Raw genomic sequence first — 17,772 nt, forward strand, 5'->3', positions numbered from 1 at the left:
CGGGCCGGTTCGGTAGTGGCCGCCGGTGAGCTGGTCCGACGCGCCGCCCCCGACCCAGATTTGGGCCCTTGGGCCCCATCTGGGTTATAGGCGGGCCGATTCGGTAGTGGCAGCCGGTGAGCTGGTCCGACGTGTCGCCCCCGACCCAGATCTGGGCCCTTGGGCCCCATCTGGGTTATAGGCGGGCCGGTTCGGTAGTGGCCGCCGGTGAGCTGGTCCGACGCGTCGTCCCCGACCCAGATCTGGGCCCTTGGGCCCCATCTGGGTTATAGGCGGGCCGATTCGGTAGTGGCTGCCGGTGAGCTGGTCCGACGCGTCGCCCCCGACCCAGATCTGGGCCCTTGGGCCCCATCTGGGTTATAGGCAGGCCGGTTCGGTCCTCTGGCGCTGTCGGATGGAGATGCGCTCCTGCTCGGACGTGGAGCGCAGAACGATGGTGTGCCTGCTGCATCGCGATGGCGGGGGCTTCACGGGCCCCTCCGAGGCTTGGTCGGACCTGCGGGCCCGCGGGACTGGTGTGCTTCTGCTGCTGCGTCAGGTCGGCTACTGCCTCGATGGTGGAGGTCGGTCCCTCCCGCGTATCTACGGTGCTGCTGCTCCTGGTCTCCAGCAAAGGTGCGTCCCTTTTTTTCAAGCATTGCATATTAGCTTCGGTGAGACGGCGTCCACGATGACAAGGCCATGGTGGGGTATGTTGGTTGATGGTGTGTGTGGTGGAGGGCTTCGAAGCGTCTGATGGCGGGGTGAGGGTCGAGAGAAATCCGTGTCGAGGTTTGACGCCGACAATGGGGACGTCTGCGTGCGCCACCATCCCTTCCTGAAGGGCGTCAGTTTTTACCCCTACCCAACTCCCTCGGCGTATCAGGGGAAACCCCGGGACTTGTCCGGGCAGCAGCGTCGTCGCCGTCGCTTCCCCTCCTGAGTGTGTTGCTTGTTTCGCGTGGTTCGAAGCACTAGGAGCGTGGTGGGACAACTTTCACATCGCGTGTCTTCTTCGTTTTGTTGATCCGCCTTGTCGGCGTTGTTTTGTTTTCCGCGTGCGGAGGCAGCCATTGGCCACCGCCGGGATGCGTCGCGCGCTGGGGTTGCCGCGCCAGGGCCGGGAGATGAGGGCCTTGTGCCTCTCGTGGCGCTGCCTCCTAATTTGTACTGAGGCCAATAGTCGTGGTCGCGCCAGGAGCATCATCGGGCCGAGGGCTGCCGCGTGACGCAGCGGCCACGCCATCGCCTCGCATTGTGCATTGTGTGGCGCCTCCGTGTGGGCTGGGGAACCGGACCTGACCGCGGGCTGCCGCGGGAGGTTGCCTCCGCGTCGTGCGGCTTGGAGGGAGGGGCTCTCCGCGATTCCGCGCCTTGAGAGGGTGTGGTCGAGCCGTCATTTGGAGGAACAGCCTCCATCTACCTGGGGGATGCGGCCGTCGTTCCACGGCTCGGCATCGTGGACGTCATCTCCGCAATGGCTGGTGCTCGCCGGTGACTCCCCGCGGCCTCCACCCGAAAGAATCGCCTTCGCCCTCCATGTAATAAACTCGGCATCAAACATAGCGATCCTGGCGACGGGCGTAGACAAGGCAAAGGCCGTGCATTTGGCCGTGTCTGACAGCAGCGACGGTCCAGACGCCCCCGCGTCCCTGCCTGCCAAGATGGTCCAGCCAACGCACGGGAAGCCGGTGTGGTTTCTGGACAAGGCGGCAGCCTCATCACCCGAGGCGCTGCCTGACGATGCGTACGAGCAGCAGCATCGTGAGTACTAGCTAACTGAGAACAAAGCGGGGATTCCTTTGCTTTGAAAAATGGAGGTGTGTAGGTACTTAGGTGCGTGGATCATGTGATGGAACAAGGTTTGCTTCGTCCGACGCCTTTAGTCCTCTTCGTGTTAGTCCGACGCATGGTTCCTTCCATGGAATCGGAAGGGCCGTCAGTTCTGGCGGACGACGGAGATGGTTTCGTGCGGCATTGATGTTTATGCGCGCGTTGTGGCCTCAGAGTTGAGAACATTAAAACCTGAATTGTGGCCAGTTTTTATGGTATTGTGAACCCCATTCTATCTAGCTAAGGTTAGATTCTTCCGCAGGCATGTTTTTCTTTGTATGTACTCCCTCCGTTCCAAATTAGTCTTCGTAGTTTTAGTTCAAATATGAACTAAAACCACGACGAGTAATTTGAAACGGAGGGAGTAGCTGGTATGGTCCTGTGCGTTGTTTGGAGCACCACCTAGAACCAGGGCTATAGATTCGTCTCGTTTTACCTGATGTGGGTTCTGTGTTTTTCTGCCGTGACATTTCTCGCGATTTCTTGTCTTTGCCAGATAGAATTTGGTTCGATGTAATTTTGGTGAATTGCTGCCCAAAAGGTTCTGATCGTTCTTCAAATAGGTGGCTGTACAATGCATTGCCATTATCCGCATTGTTTTTTGCCACTTTGCATACTTGTCCCAGGTCAGTCTGGTTGAGATAATATAGGCAAAAAACCAACATCTACATGATGATTGGTTGTGTGCATACTCTTAAACACTCTGATGCGGCTATTTTTGTAACCCGCCACTTGTTCATCGCATGCTTCCCATAAACTGTAAACCCTCGGAACTCTTCCTCGAAACACCACATACCACTTGTCCTAATATGGCAGAAGAGCAAACAATTCAAGCAGTAAGCATGCATGATCATACAACACAACAAGTTCATCCTATCACTAGTATGGTGTGATCCTACTATCAAATCCAAAAAATGGTGTCATCCTACTACCGCTAATTCGTCATCGGCATGAGGGTTACTATACTACCTCATAGAAAATATGCAGGCCAACATCAAGAGTTTATCAATCCCTTTTCAAATTCATGTTCTTTTTAAAATTCATGATTTTTTTATAAAAATAGAATATTTTAAAATCAATTAAGAAAATAAAATTGGTGAACTTTTTTTATCTTCGTGAACTTTTTCCAAATAAACAGTCATTTTCTAAATTTTGATTCTTTTTAAATTCGTAATCTTCTTGCAAACTTTCACCAAATTCATGATTTTTTTCTCTAATTTGTGATCTTTTTTCAAATTCATGAACTTTTTAAAATTCGTGACTTCTCTAAACCTACATCAAGCAATGAACTTTTTAAAATTCATTTTATGGGGGATTGATAAACTCTAGATGTTGGCCTGTATATTTTTTATGAGGTAGTATAATAACCCTCATGGCGATGACCAATTAGCGGTAGTAGGATAACGCCATCTTTTGGATTTGATGGTAGGATGACACTATAATAGTGGTAGGATGAACTTGTTGTGTTGTATGATCATGCATGCTTACTTATATTTCATGTCTAGTGTGCTCCATTGCTTGATGCTTGAATTGTTTGCTCTTTTGCCATATTAGAACAAGTGGTATGTGGTGTTCCGAGGGAGAGTTCTGAGGGTGAGTTCGGAGGGTTTACAATTTACGGGAAGTATGCGATGGACAAGTGGCAGGCTACAAAAATATCTGCTTCAAAATATTTAAGAGTATGCAGGCAACCAATCAACATGCAGATGTTGGTTTTTTGTCTGTATTATCTCAACCAGGCTGACATGGGACAAGTATGCAAAGTGGCAAAAAACGGTGCGGATAATGGCAATGCACATGCTTGTACAGCCACCTATTTCAAGAATGAAATTTCAGAACCTTTCCTTTTGGGCAGCAATTCAGCAAAATTACGTCGAACCAAATTCCATCTCGCAAACACAAGAAATCACGAGAAATATGACGGCAGAAAATCACTGAACCCACATCAGGTAAAACCAGACGAATCTATAGCTCTGGGTTCCAGGCAGCGCTTCAAATAACAGACAGGATCAGCCACACACAAGAAAAAACACGCCTGCAAACGAATCCAATCTTAGCTAGATAGAATGGAGTTCCCAATACCATAAAAACTGGCCACAATTCAGGTCTTAATGTTCTCAACTCTGAGGCCACAACGCCCGCATAAACATCAACGCCGCACAAAACCATCTCCGTCGTCTGCCGAAACTGACGGCGCTTCCGATTTCCCGCAACAAACCATCCGTCGGACTAACACGAAGAGGACTAAAGGCGTCGAACGAAGCAAACCTTGTTCCATCATATGATCCACCCACCTAACTACTTACACGCCTTAATTTTTCACAGCAAAGGAATCTCCACTCTGTTCTCACTAAGCTAGTACTCACAGATGCTGCTGCTGGTAGGCATCGTCAGACAGCGCCTCGAGTGATGAGGCGGCCGCCTTGTCCAGAAACCACACCAGCTTCCCGTCCGTTGGCTGGACCATCCTGGCAGGCAGCGGGGCGGCGGCGTCTAGGCCGTCGCTGCTGTCAGACACGGCTGAATGCACAGCGTTTGCCTTGTCGACGCCCGTCGCGAGGATCGCGATGTTTGACGCCGAGTTTATCACAGGGAGGGTGAAGGTGATTCTCTCGGGTGGAGGCTGCGGGGAGTCCGTGATGTAGGTGACCCAGTCGTCCTTCAGCTCGAGGGCTTGGTGGTTAGGGAACAATGAGGCCACATGTCCGTCGGAGCCCATGCTGAGGAGGATGAGATCAAACTTGGGGCAGTCGTTGCTCTCTGAGACTCCTATAGTGCGGATCTTGACCAGCTGCCTGATGACAAATTCGTAGTCCGTTGCTGCGTCCTCCACCGTGGCGCCGTCATTTATGGAGTAGACATGGCCACTCAGAATAGGTACCTAGAAAAAATTTAGATACAGCAGATGGTTAACTTGGTGCAAACAAATGAATTCAGTATCACGGCGGAACACCATATTCTTGTACTACTAAATAATGTCTGCATCTTTTTTGCTTGTTGGTGCAAGATAATAAACCAAATAAAGTGAAATCATGGAATCTATGTAACATAAAATGGCAAGGGCACTGGTATGCAGGGGAAAATACACATGATCAAAGACTTTGCACAAGAACTGATTTCACCTGTCTCATGGGAAAAAAAAAGATGCAGACTTTGCCTTAAACTCCTTCAACTACATAAATCATGTGGTTGGTGCAACTTAAGACAGGTGTGCCAGAGGCAATCATCATGTTCCAATCAAGAGTACTCATTTGGATAAGCTCTTAGTCTGACAATAAAGACTGGAGATGACCCTGAGAGAAGATAGGGTGTGGTTGGTGGTGGGGGTTGCAAGAGTAGTTGGAAGTTGGAACTACTGAAGTAGCTGTTAGGAAGTCTTAATCTGGTTCCCATGGTTGCCAAATGATACCGAACAATCTGAACATAGCAGACTACCAGGAAATGGTATAGCAAAATGGCCTACCTGACTCACAAGCTACCAGAACAACCACTTGTATCTAATATGCAGAATGTACAGAAGGGTGATATTCTTAACTTACATAATAATAATATTGCATATTTGTGTCTTTCACCATGTTAAAATACCAGTATGAAAGCACAACGAACAGTATTCGGGCAAGTAAAATGTACTACTCCCTCCGTTCCTAAATATTTGTCTTTCTAGAGATTTCAACAAGTGACTACATACGAAGTAAAATGAGTGAATATACATTCTAAAATATGTCTACATACATCCGTATCTTGTAGTCCATTTGAATGTCTAGAAAGACAAATATTTAGGAACGGAGGGAGTATATGCCAAATGAGAAAAAAGACATGAGACTGCAATACAACTCTGAGCCAAGGCATGTTATATTTTCCAACTCTAAACCTGGTCTTTCTTTGAACTTTTTTTATTGTAATAGAGAACATGAAATATTTGATTATTAATATATTATTGTAGCCCATCGGTTGGTCCTTACTACTGAATTCTTCTGGCCAACACTTACACTTTTGACTACTGAAATTAACTCTCAAAAGTCCAACAACTTGGACATTTATCAAGCACCAAATACTCAGAACATTCGGCGAACAATAATAGTACGAAGTCACAGGTCCATCGTACAATCAATTGGATTGACAGGCAGGATAATCTACTAACAGTGGACACCAATAATAATACTCCATTACACATGGCACTTGATTTGAGATATCTACAGTGTAACAATTTCAAATATACCCACTTCAGCTCTTTTCCCTCATAGCTGATACGCAAATTGTAATCTAACACCATATGCAGTACAGAAAAGGAAAAGGAAAAGGAAAACCCTGAATGACCCATCTGGGAACTGCTATTGGCTATTTGACTTGATATACTGAAGAAAAGTACTATGCATGATGGATCTCATGCAAGGTATAAATAGCATCTCATAAGCACAATGTAAAATGAAACTCAGGCAACAAATACCCAGAAACTAATATATGCTCTAGGTTATACAGCAAAATTTCTCCTAAAGTCCACATACCTTTGATAGAAATTCTTCTTTTGTTAACTTATAGTTACTGTCTGCATGGTTCTTTGCTACAGCACGTTCGTCAGACCAGAAAATGTACCATTTAGACCAATCCAGGGTCTTGTTGTATGGCACTTCACAAAGTTTCCTTTTCATAAATTAAAAACAAGATATTTCAGATGCAATAATGCAAACTGTATTGAAAATTCTTGCACAGAAACATATATAGCATATTAGCTAACAAAGAATAGCAAAATTCATTACCTCAAAAAACTGACAAGGGGCCCTCCAGATAGGGCAATAGCGAAGTATCCCCTTTCTTTAACAGAGATTTCTGAAACTTGGGAGATATACTCAGCTAGATCTGTTACTATCTCATCTGAACTCTCAAAAATCCTTATTTCACTGTTTAGTTTTGGCTCATATGAGGCAGCCATTTCCCTCTCCATTGTTTGCTTCAGCCTAGAACTCTACCGAGTTATTACCACACCAAATAATCCTGCACAAAAAGCACCAATATATTATCAACAAGGAGGTCCAGCAGAAGTGATCCAACTCGTGCACAGAACATCAGAATTTAAGAAAACTGCAACATAGTTACATAATCTAGCTTTCAGCAAGGCACCAAAATCTTGAAAAGCAAAATAAAATCTATCCTGCAAAATATCATGTACAGAACATCAGAACTTAAGAAAACTTCAAAGTTCAATCATGGAAACAGTTCTTAAGTTCCTAATAGTTTCATGTTGAAAAAGAGAGATAATCTCTAATAGCTTCAGCCAGAAAGATGCCAAAACGGTGAACAGAGGCATGTGATCAATCCTATACAATATCATCACCTAATCCCATACACCCTGTTATCCTATATAGTGCATATCACCATCATAGCAGCGCTTTCCTTATTAACTGGGATGTCACAATTGACAATTGGCAGTGAAAGATAACCTCCATCAACCAATATTAAAACATGCATCAGCAAGGCTATTTTGTCACTTTTATGTTAACTGACTATACAATTAGAAATATCATGCATAACCTCAAATGTGTAAAATAAACCTGCGGTAGAATATTACAACATGGGGCCACCTTCTAGAACACAGAAGAGTGACAATCGAGGAAACTGGAAAAGCAAGTAGATAACATGTTCATTTTTTTAATATGGCATCCTTCTACAAGCTATGTTTGGACTTTCAGATAGCATAACAGGACAAATTGCCAACTTGCAGGGGAAATGGTTAGAGAACTACTACTGTGTTTGTAGAGCTTGACCAGAAGGAAATAGTTTTAAAGAAAAGAGTTTGCACACAACATCAAAACACCTAAAAAAAATGAACATAAACGCCTTTCACGTCAACCTGAGGAAGCATAGATTTGCTGTATAATATGATGTGACAGCAAATCTAATTCAATTTGCTAATATACATGAGATGATAGATCTACCATTGATCTAAATCATTCTACTAATCTACTTTGGCATTCCCTGTAAATTTTGGAACAGCTGGAACTCACTGTCAACCCACGGTTGGCAGAGTAAAACAGAGCACTGCACATGAACATGTCGCCAAAACGACAGATCCGAAATTCAGATGCAAATGATCTCTTGTGAACTAATACACGTGGCCCTAGGTTCCCAAACCAATTAAGATAAAATGACATAAATCCAAAGCATCGTAGTATAGGCGTAATCACCAAAACTGAACCTCCAACGATATTACTCTGAAATAAGAAAAGGCATAGCAGCATGAGTAATCTCAGCTTTACACACAAGAGTATCACACAATTAGTAACACTGGTCTAGAGAAGTAGAGAGCATAAATACTGGAGTACCTCCGTCCCGAATTATAAGATGTTTTGGATATTTCAATATGGACTACCAACAGACTAAAATGAGTGAACAAACACACTGAAACGCGTCTATATACATCCAATTCAAAAAAAAAAAGTTAGAACAGCTTATAGTTTCAAACGAGGAAGCAGGTCATTAAAAGATAATACGCTGGCTTCTACTGGTGCTAACTGCTAAGCTTAACTCAACTCTGTAAACAGCATTGGGGAAGAAAAACTAGCAAGGGAAAGTGCAGCTGCAAGGTTTAGCGGACACCATTTGAGCCGAGACGAGTTGAAAGATTCCAAAGCATTGTTGCTGTGGAGTCGCAACAAAAGCGCACCAGTGAAAGAAAAGAGAAGAAAAAGGCAGGAACGCCGCAGTGAAACCCGCTCTAGATGCCAGGCTGAAAAAGGCGCCGCTTCCTTTGGCCCGTTCCGCCCTTATCCCGCTGGGAAAAAGAAACCCGGAGGAACTCGGATGACGCCACACCATTGCCCGTCAGATGGAAGAAAGCAGCCAGATCAAGAACTGACCCTCCACCCGTAATTCAGCAGTTCGTCTCCAAATCGAGCTTCCGGTTCCACGGCTGCACCGCACCCCGTCTAAAACCCCGCTGCGGCGGAACGAGCCAATCGGCCGTCATTCCTCCGCGCGGCGACGTTCTAAGGGCTGCTCGAGAATTTCGAGCCACGATCCGTTCGAGAAGAGCAGGGAGAATTGCGGTCCATGGCCGCTAGCTGCCTGGCGCTGCTCCGGGCCATCTCCGCCGAAAATCAAGAACCAGCCCAACACCCAGGTGAAGAAGGAGGAGGAAAAGGAGCCCTAGCGCCCGGATCCAAAGGACTCACCAGCGCTGCGCATTTGCTTCCCCCTCCTCCTGCTGCTGCTGCTCTCTTCATGTCCTCCCACCCAAAGCCGCAGGGAAACAGAGGAGGGGTATAAAAGGAGAGGGCGGGGCGAGCCTACTGTACGCACATACGCATGGAGCAGACGAAGAAGATGGCCTCTTTTTTCTTTCTTTCTTTCTCGGCGCATATAAAATTATTACTCCCTCCGTATCCGTAAAGAAATACAAGAGCGTTTAAATCACTGAAATATCAGAGGAGAAAAAGGGGTCGACGACGTCTGCGTCAGAGAGAGGGGAGAGGGATATAAACCTTTGCTTTGATCTGAATTCTCTGCGGTCGTGCTTCCTTCCCCTCCGGCGTCTCCCTCCCTCCTCGCTCTTCTTTCCTTTCCTTCTGCTCCTCCGCTCTGCTCTGCTCTGTGGCGTCTCCGCTCTACGAGTGGCTTTATCACACTCTCCTGTTTGTTGGCATGGATGCTTCCATTAAATTTCAGTTGGGTCCATCTGTCGAGCCGCAGGGCACGTGCGGCTGCCCTCATCCTTATCTCCCCGCCTCGCTTGTCGCCTACCTCGGCGCGCTGATTACCGCTCGCGCTCACGCTTCCGCCCAAAACCCATTTACTTTCTCTCTAAGCAGCGTGCACTCCATCCATCCGTTTCTAAATATAAGTTTTTTTAAAGATTTTAATATGAATCACATGCCGATGTATATAGACGTAGTTTGGAGTGTAGGTTCACTCATTTTGTTCATATGTATCTCCGTCCAAAACCCATTACTTCCTCTAAATGTGTACTCCATCCACCCGTTTCTGAATATAAGTTTTTTAGAGATTTTTTAATATAAACCACATGCGGATATGTATGTAGACGTAGCTTATAGTGTAGGTTTACTCATTTTGTACGTAAGAACTTTATTTAGAAACGGAGCGAGTATTTCCAAAACACGACGTTATTACAAAGAGCCGTAGACAGCTCTACTGCGTCACGAGGACTAGAGCCGAGCCAAGTGAAAGGGCATCACGACACCCGATGCTGAACGTCACCGAGCAGCTGGTTTTGCAAATCGATGTGCCATGGACATAGTTTTTTTTTAAGTAGTAACGTTGTGATTGTGTGCACATTATCCTGTTTCTTTTTGTCTAGCTTTTTATGTGTTCCATTTCATTTTTTGGGTCAAGTATCTGCAGTATTTTTTATTTTTTTTGGAGTTGCCATATTGTTGATGCAAGTTGAAGGGAACTTGCTGTCCCGCTCATCTTTTTGGGGAAAACGATGCAGCCCCTGTCTACATCCCCAACTGATTAAGGAGGATGCTTGGTTAAACGGGCTCCTTGAATTAGACATCCATTTGCTCCGTGCATGTTCGTTTGAGTCACCGCGCACAGAAAAATGGGTCCAATGTGCCGACCCAAATTAACGCGCGTCTGGTTTTTGTCTGCCTGCCGATCCATTTCTGGCCCAAATTTAGGTCTCATTTGCGTCGGTGCAGACACAAAGCAGAGGCGGGCGACGCGCGGCTACTCCTCCCCCTGGCCCATCAGTCGGTGTCACATTGGCCATTCCCTTCCACCCCTATCGACAGCAAGCCCTTGCTGCTCCACCCGTCGCCGTCGCCGCCTAGTTCCGACGTCCCTGCCAACAGTCCACGCCCACACACCTCCCCCGCACCCCGCCACCTCCCACGTCACCACCGTGACTGCATCGTTGCTGGGCCACTGCAGCTTCCCACCCCCACCTCGACATCGCCGCAAGCACGAAGTTGCCCCCCGCGGCCCCGACCAGCTCCTTCATCTGATGCCGCCGTGCTCGCCTGACACCGCCACGCTCGTCGGACGCCGCCGGGCCAGCTACCTGGTCCAGGGGAGGCGTGCATCTCTTCGCCGACCAGCTTCTTCGACGACGCCGACAAGTTGTTCGATAGTTTGCCCCCAAGGTACAAATGGACTCCGCCGACGAGTTCTTTTTCCATAATTTTCTCTACGACTCCGACGATTCCTCATACGGTGATGAGGAGATTGTTGGGAAACGTAGCATGCAATTTCAAAAATTTCCTACGCTCATGCAAGATCTATCTAGGAGATGCATAACAACGAGAGGGGGAGAGTGTGTCCACGTACCCTCGTAGACCGAAAGGGAAGCGTTTGACAACGCGGTTGATGCAGTCGAACTTCTTCTCGTTCCGATCGATCAAGCACCGAACGTACGGCACCTCCGAGTTCTGCACACATTCAGCTCGATGACGTCCCTCGAACTCTTGATCCAGCAAAGTGTCGAGGGAGAGTTTCGTCAGCACGACGGCGTGGTGACGGTGATGGTGAAGTGATCCGCGCAGGGCTTCGCCTAAGCACTACGACAATATGGCCGGAGGCGTAAACTGTGGAGGGGGCACCGCACGCCGCTAATAGATGTTTGTGTGTTCTCTAGGCGCCCCCTCCCCACATATATATAGGTTGGAGGAGGGAAGAGGCAGCCGGGGGGCGCCCAAGTAAGCCGAGTCCTACTTGGGCTCCCACCCCAATTGGGCCCCCCTTCCTTGTTTTGGCACTAGGAGAAGGAAGGAGGAGGTGCCCCCCTTTCCCTTTCTCCCTTGAGAAGGGGAAGGAAAGAGGGGCTATCCCTCCTTCCTTGCCTTCCCTAGGGCTGGCCGGCCTGGTGGAGGGGTGCACCAGCCCCCTCTGGGCTGGTTTGTCCCTCCGTAGGCCCATTAAGCCCCTATAGCTTGTCGGGGGTTGCCCGGAACCCCTTCCGGTGACCCAATTTGTACCCGGTACCCCAGGAACACTTCCAGTGTCCAAAAACTATCGTCCTATATATGAATCTTTACCTCTTAACCATTTCGAGACTCCTCGTCATGTCTGTGATCTCATCCGGGATTTCGAACAACATTCGGTCACCAAATCACATAACTCATATAATACAAAATCGTCATCGAACGTTAAGCGTGCAGACCCTATGGGTTCGAGAACTATGTAGACATGACCGAGACTCCTCTTTGGTCAATAACCAATAGCGGAACCTGGATGCTCATATTGGCTCCCACATATTCTATGAAGATCTTTATCGGTCGAACATTATGACAACATACGTTATTCCATTTGTCATCGGTCTGTTACTTGCCCGAGATTCGTTCATCGGTATCTCCTTGCCTAGTTCAATCTCGTTACCGGCAAGTCTCTTTACTCGTTCCGTAATGCATCATCCCGCAACTAACTCATTAGTCACATTGCTTGCAAGGCTTATTATGATGTGCACTACTGAGAGGGCCCAAAGATACCTCTCCGATACTTGGAGTGACAAATCATAATCCCGATCTATGCCAACCCAACAAAAACCTTTGGAGATACCTGTAGAGCATATTTATAATCACCCAGTTACGTTGTGATGTTTAATTGCACAGAAGGCATTCCTCGGTGTCCGGGAGTTGCATAATCTCATAGTCAGAGGAATATGTATTTGACATGAAGAAAGCAGTAGCAATAAAACTGAACAATCATTATACTAAGCTAACGGATGGGTCTTGTCCATCACATAATTCTCCTAATGATGTGATCTCGTTCATCAAATGACAACACATATCCATGGCTAGGAAACTGAACCATTTTTGATCAACAAGCTAGTCTAGTAGAGGCATACTAGGGACATGGTGTTTTGTCTATGTATTCACACATGTATCAAGTTTCCGGTTAATACAATTCTAGCATGAATAATAAACATTTATCATGATAACAACTTTATTATTGCCTCTAGCGCATATTTCCTTCAGTCTCCCACTTGGACTTGAGTCAATAATCTAGTTCACATCGTCATGTGATTACACATTAATAGTTCACATCGTCATGTGATTAACACCCATAGTTCACATCGCCATGTGACCGACACCCAAAGGGTTTACTAGAGTCAATAATCTAGTTCACATCGCCATGCGATTAACACCCAAGAGTACTAAGGTGTGACCATGTTTTGCTTTTGAGAGAAGTTTAGTCAACGTGTCTGCCACATTCAGATCCGTATGTATTTTGCAAATTCCTATGTCTACAATGCTCTGCACGGAGCTACTCTAGCTAATTGCTCCCACTTTCAATATGTATCCAGATTGAGACTCAGAGTCATCCGGATCAGTGTCAAAGCTTGCATCAACGTAACTCTTTACGACAAACTCTTTATCACCTCCATAACTGAGAAATATTTCCTTACTCCTCTTAGGTAACTAAGGATAACTTTGACCGATGTCCAGTGATCCACTCCTGGATCACTATCGTACCCCCTTGCCAAACTCATGGCAAGGTACACAATAGGTCTGGTACACAACATAGTATATTTTATGGAACCTATGGCTGAGGCATAGGGAATGACTTTCATTCTCTTTCTATTTTCTGCAGTGGTCGGGCATTGAGTCTGACTCAACTTCACACCTTCTAATACAGGCAAGAACCCTTTCTTTGACTGATCCATTTTGAACTTCTTCAAAACTTTATCAAGGTATATGCTTTGTGAAAGTCCAATTAAGCGTCTTGATCTATCTCTATAGATCTTGATGCCCAATATATAAGTAGCTTCACCGAGGTCTTTCATTGAAAAATATTTATTCAAGTATCTTTTTATGCTATCCAGAAATTCTATATCATTTCCAATCAACAATATGTCATTCACATATAATATTAGAAATGCTACAGAGCTCCTACTCATTTTCTTGTAAATACAGGCTTCTCCGAAAGTCTGTATAAAACCATATGCTTTGATCACCACATCAAAGAATATATTCCAACTCCGAGATGCTTGCACCAGTCCATAGATGGATTGCTGGAGCTTGCACATTTTGTTAACACCTTTAGGATCAACAAAACCTTCTGGTTGCGTCATATACAACTCTCCTTTAAGAAATTCATTAAGGAATGCAGTTTTGACGTCCATTTGCCAGATTTCATAAGATGCGGCAATTGCTTACATGATTCGGACAGACTTAAGCATCGCTACGAGTGAGAAAATCTAATCGTAGTCAACACCTTGAACTTGTTGAAAAACTTTTGAGACAATGAGCTTTGTAGATAGTAACACTACCATTAGAGTCCATCTTCCTCTTGAAGGTCCATTTATTCTCTCTAGGTCACCGATCATCGGCAAATCCATCAAAGTCCACACTTTGTTCTCATACATGGATCCTATCTCAGATTTCATGGCCTCAGCCATTTATAGGAATATGGGCTCATCATAGCTTCTTCATAGTTTGTTGGTTCATTATGGTCAAGTAACATGACTTCCAGAACAGGATTGCCGTACCACTCTGGTGCGGATCGTGCTCTGGTTGACCTACGAGGTTCTGTAGCAACTTGACCTGAAGTTTCATGATCATTATCATTAGTTTCCTCTCCAGTTGGTGTAGGCATCATGGGAACGGATTTCTTGGACGAGCTACTTTCCAAATTGAGAGAAGGTACAATTACCTCATCAAGTTCTACGTTCCTCCCACTCACTTCTTTCGAGAGAAACTCCTTCTCTAGAAAGGTTCCATTCTTGGCAACAAAGATCTTGCCTTCAGATCTGTGGTAGAAGGTGTACCCAATTGTTTCCTTAGGGTATCCTATGAAGATGCACTTCTCCGATTTGGGTTTGAGCTTATTAGTCTGAAGCCTTTTGACATAAGCATCGCATCCCCAAACTTTAAGAAACGACAACTTAGGTTTATTGCCAAACCACAGTTCATACGGTGTTGTCTCATCAGATTTTGACGGTGCCCTGTTTAACGTGAATGCAGTTGTCTCTAATGCATAACCCCAAAACAATAGTGGTAAATCAATAAGAGACATCATAGATCGCACCATATCTAATAAAGTGCAATTACGACATTCAGACACACCATTACGCTGTGGTGTTACAGGTGGCGTGAGTTGTGAAACTATTCCACATTGTTTTAAATGCAGGCCAAACTCGTAACTCAAATATTCACCTCCGCGATCAGATCATAGAAAATTTATTTTCTTGTTTACGATGATTCTCCACTTCACTCTGAAATTCTTTGAACTTTTCAAATGTTTAAGACTTGTGTTTCATCAAGTAGATATACCCATATCTGCTCAAATCATCTGTAAAGTCAGAAAATAATGATACCCGCCGCGCGCCTCAACACTCATCGGACCACATAAATCGGTATGTATTATTTCCAATAAGTCAATGCCTCGCTCCATTGTTCCGGAGAACGGAGTCTTAGTCATCTTGCCCATAAGGCATGGTTCGCAAGCATCAAATGATTCGTAATCAAGTGATTCCAAGTCCATCTGCATGGAGCTTCTTCATGCGTTTTACACCAATATGACCTAAACGGCAGTGCCACAAATATGTTGCACTATCATTATCAACTTTGCATCTTTTGGTATCAATATTATGAATATGTGCATCACTACGATCGAGATTCAATAAACCATTTACATTGGGTGTATGACCATAGATGGTTTTATTCATGTAAATAGAACAACAATTATTCTCTGTCTTAAATGAATAACCGTATTGAAATAAACATGATCCAATCATATTCATGCTCAACACAAACACCAAATAACATTTATTTAGGTTCAACACTAATCCCGAAGGTAGAGGGAGTGTGCGATGGTGATCTTATCAACCTTGGAATCACTTCCAACACACATCGTCACCTCGCCCTTAACTAGTCTCTGTTTGTTCTGTAACTCCTGTTTCGAGTTACTAATCTTAGCAACTGAACTAGTATCAAATACACTAGTAAGGCACACAATAATCTGTATATCAAATGTACCTTTGTTCACTTTGACATCCTTCTTATCCGCCAAATGTTTGGGGCAGTTCCACTTCTGTAGCGACTAGACCTCAAACAGTCCGATCTCTGTGCATCAGTGTCATCCCTGGATCAGTAATGCTGACACGCACATTACTTGAAGGATTTATAACAGAGTGGCAATCACACACTTATTACATCGAATGTCTCAAAAGAGAACTTATTACAATAAATATGGCTTAAGGCCATCTAAATATGATAACAGCGGAAGGCTTGGAAGATAAAGTGAGTCCATCAACTCCAATGGCATCACTGAGTGAAAGATCACGACCTAAGGCACCTTACCCGTCGTCTGAAAAGTCTGCAACATGAACGTTGCAGCCCGGAAACAGGTCAGCACATGGAATATGCTGGCAATGTAACACATAGAGAGTAATGAATAGAATAAGGCTATCACTACATGCATATATGGCTGGTGGAATAGCTCTATGGTTACAGTTTTGCATAAAGCCAATTTTTCCCTACAACAATGGAATAAATTTTATTTAACTACCATGGTGGTTGTTAAACATTGAGAAGGTTCACCCAACTCAATCCCAATTAAGCATCATCATTAAACCCAACAAATTAAATTAAGTAACATGATGAGATTCACATGATAATCCAAGTACTAGATACTCAAAACGTCCATAACCGGGGACACGGCTAACCATGATCAGTTTAAACACTCTGCAGAGGTTTGTGCACTTTTCCCCACAAGACTCGATCTCCTCCGTTGGATTCTCGCACTACATGTTGTTTGAGAGATGATATGTCTCCAACGTATCTACTTTTCCATACACTTTTGCCCTTGTTTTGGACTCTAACTTGCATGATTTGAATGAAACTAACCCGGACTGACGCTGTTTTCAGCAGAACTGCCATGATGTTGTTTTATGTGTAGAAAACAAAAGTTCTCGGAATGTCCTGAAAATCCACGGAGATAAGTTTTGGAAAATATAAAAAATACTGGCGAAAGAATCAAGACCAGGGGGCCCACACCCTGTCCACAAGGGTGGGGGGCGCGCCCTCCCCCTGGGCATGCCCCCCCTGCCTCGTGCGCCCCCTGATGCTCCACCGACCTCAACTCCAACTCCATATATTCCGTTTTGCAAAGAAAAAAATCAGAGAGAAAAGTTTCATTGTGTTTTACGACTAGGAGCCGCCGCCAAGCCCTAATCTCTCTCGGGAGGGCTGATCTGGAGTCCGTTCGGGGCTCAGGAGAGGGGGATTCATCGCAGTCGTCATCATCAACCATCCTCCATCGCCAATTTCATGATGCTCACCGCCGTGCGTGAGTAATTCCATCGTAGGCTTGCTGGACGGTGATGGGTTCGATGAGATTTACCATGTAATCAAGTTAGTTTTTTAGGGTTTGGTCCCTAGTATCCACTATGTTCTGAGATTGATGTTGCTATGACTTTGCTATGCTTAATGCTTGTCACTAGGGCCCGAGTACCATGATTTCAGATCTGAACCTATTATGTTTTCATGAATATATGTGTGTGTTCTTGATCCTATCTTGCAAGTCTATAGTCACCTATTATGTGTTATGATCCGACAACCCTGAAGTGACAATAATCGGGATACTTCTCGACGATGTCCGTAGTTTGAGGAGTTCATGTATTAACTATGTGCTAATGCCTTAGTTTCCGCTAGGACCCCGCTGCCATGGGAGGGTAGGACAAAAGATGTCATGCAAGTTCTTTTCCATAAGCATGTATGACTATATTCGGAATACATGCCTACATTACATTGATGAATTGGAGCTAGTTCTATGTCACCCTATGTTATAGCTATTACATGAGGAATCGCATCCGACATAATTATCCATCACTGATCCAATGCCTACGAGCTTTTCACATATTGTGCTTCGCTTATTTAGTTTTCCGGTACTACTGTTACAACTACTACAAAACTATTATCTTTACTTTTGCCACTGTTAGCTTTACTATCATACCACCTTGCTACTAAATAATTTGCTGCATATACTAAGTTATCCAGGTGT

At 45.2% G+C, this 17,772-nt stretch overlaps 2 protein-coding genes across 3 annotated transcripts; one reads left to right on the plus strand and one right to left on the minus strand.

The window, feature by feature from the left end:
* The first annotated feature begins 407 nt into the window (after window positions 1–407).
* LOC123044270 (probable 6-phosphogluconolactonase 2) lies at window positions 408–2,052 on the plus strand. The gene has a single exon (XM_044466971.1). The coding sequence runs from the start codon at window positions 1,410–1,412 to the stop codon at window positions 1,752–1,754; it is 345 nt and encodes a 114-aa protein (XP_044322906.1). The 5' UTR covers window positions 408–1,409; the 3' UTR covers window positions 1,755–2,052.
* A 1,796-nt stretch (window positions 2,053–3,848) lies between these two features.
* LOC123044269 (probable 6-phosphogluconolactonase 2) lies at window positions 3,849–9,586 on the minus strand. 2 transcript variants are annotated; one of them, XM_044466968.1, is made up of 4 exons: window positions 9,291–9,586; window positions 6,570–6,804; window positions 6,318–6,453; window positions 3,849–4,693 (listed from the first exon to the last, which is right to left on the minus strand). In XM_044466968.1, exons 2-4 carry the CDS (start codon window positions 6,752–6,754, stop codon window positions 4,175–4,177), a joined length of 840 nt encoding a protein of 279 aa, XP_044322903.1. In that variant the 5' UTR covers window positions 6,755–6,804; window positions 9,291–9,586; the 3' UTR covers window positions 3,849–4,174. The 2 variants fall into 2 exon arrangements, with proteins under 2 accessions (XP_044322903.1, XP_044322904.1); XM_044466969.1 differs by lacking the exon at window positions 9,291–9,586 and adding an exon at window positions 8,982–9,261.
* Window positions 9,587–17,772: the final 8,186 nt, after the last annotated feature.

The sequence above is a fragment of the Triticum aestivum genome, chromosome 2B (genome assembly GCF_018294505.1).
Source record: "Triticum aestivum cultivar Chinese Spring chromosome 2B, IWGSC CS RefSeq v2.1, whole genome shotgun sequence".
Lineage (NCBI taxonomy): Eukaryota > Viridiplantae > Streptophyta > Magnoliopsida > Poales > Poaceae > Triticum > Triticum aestivum.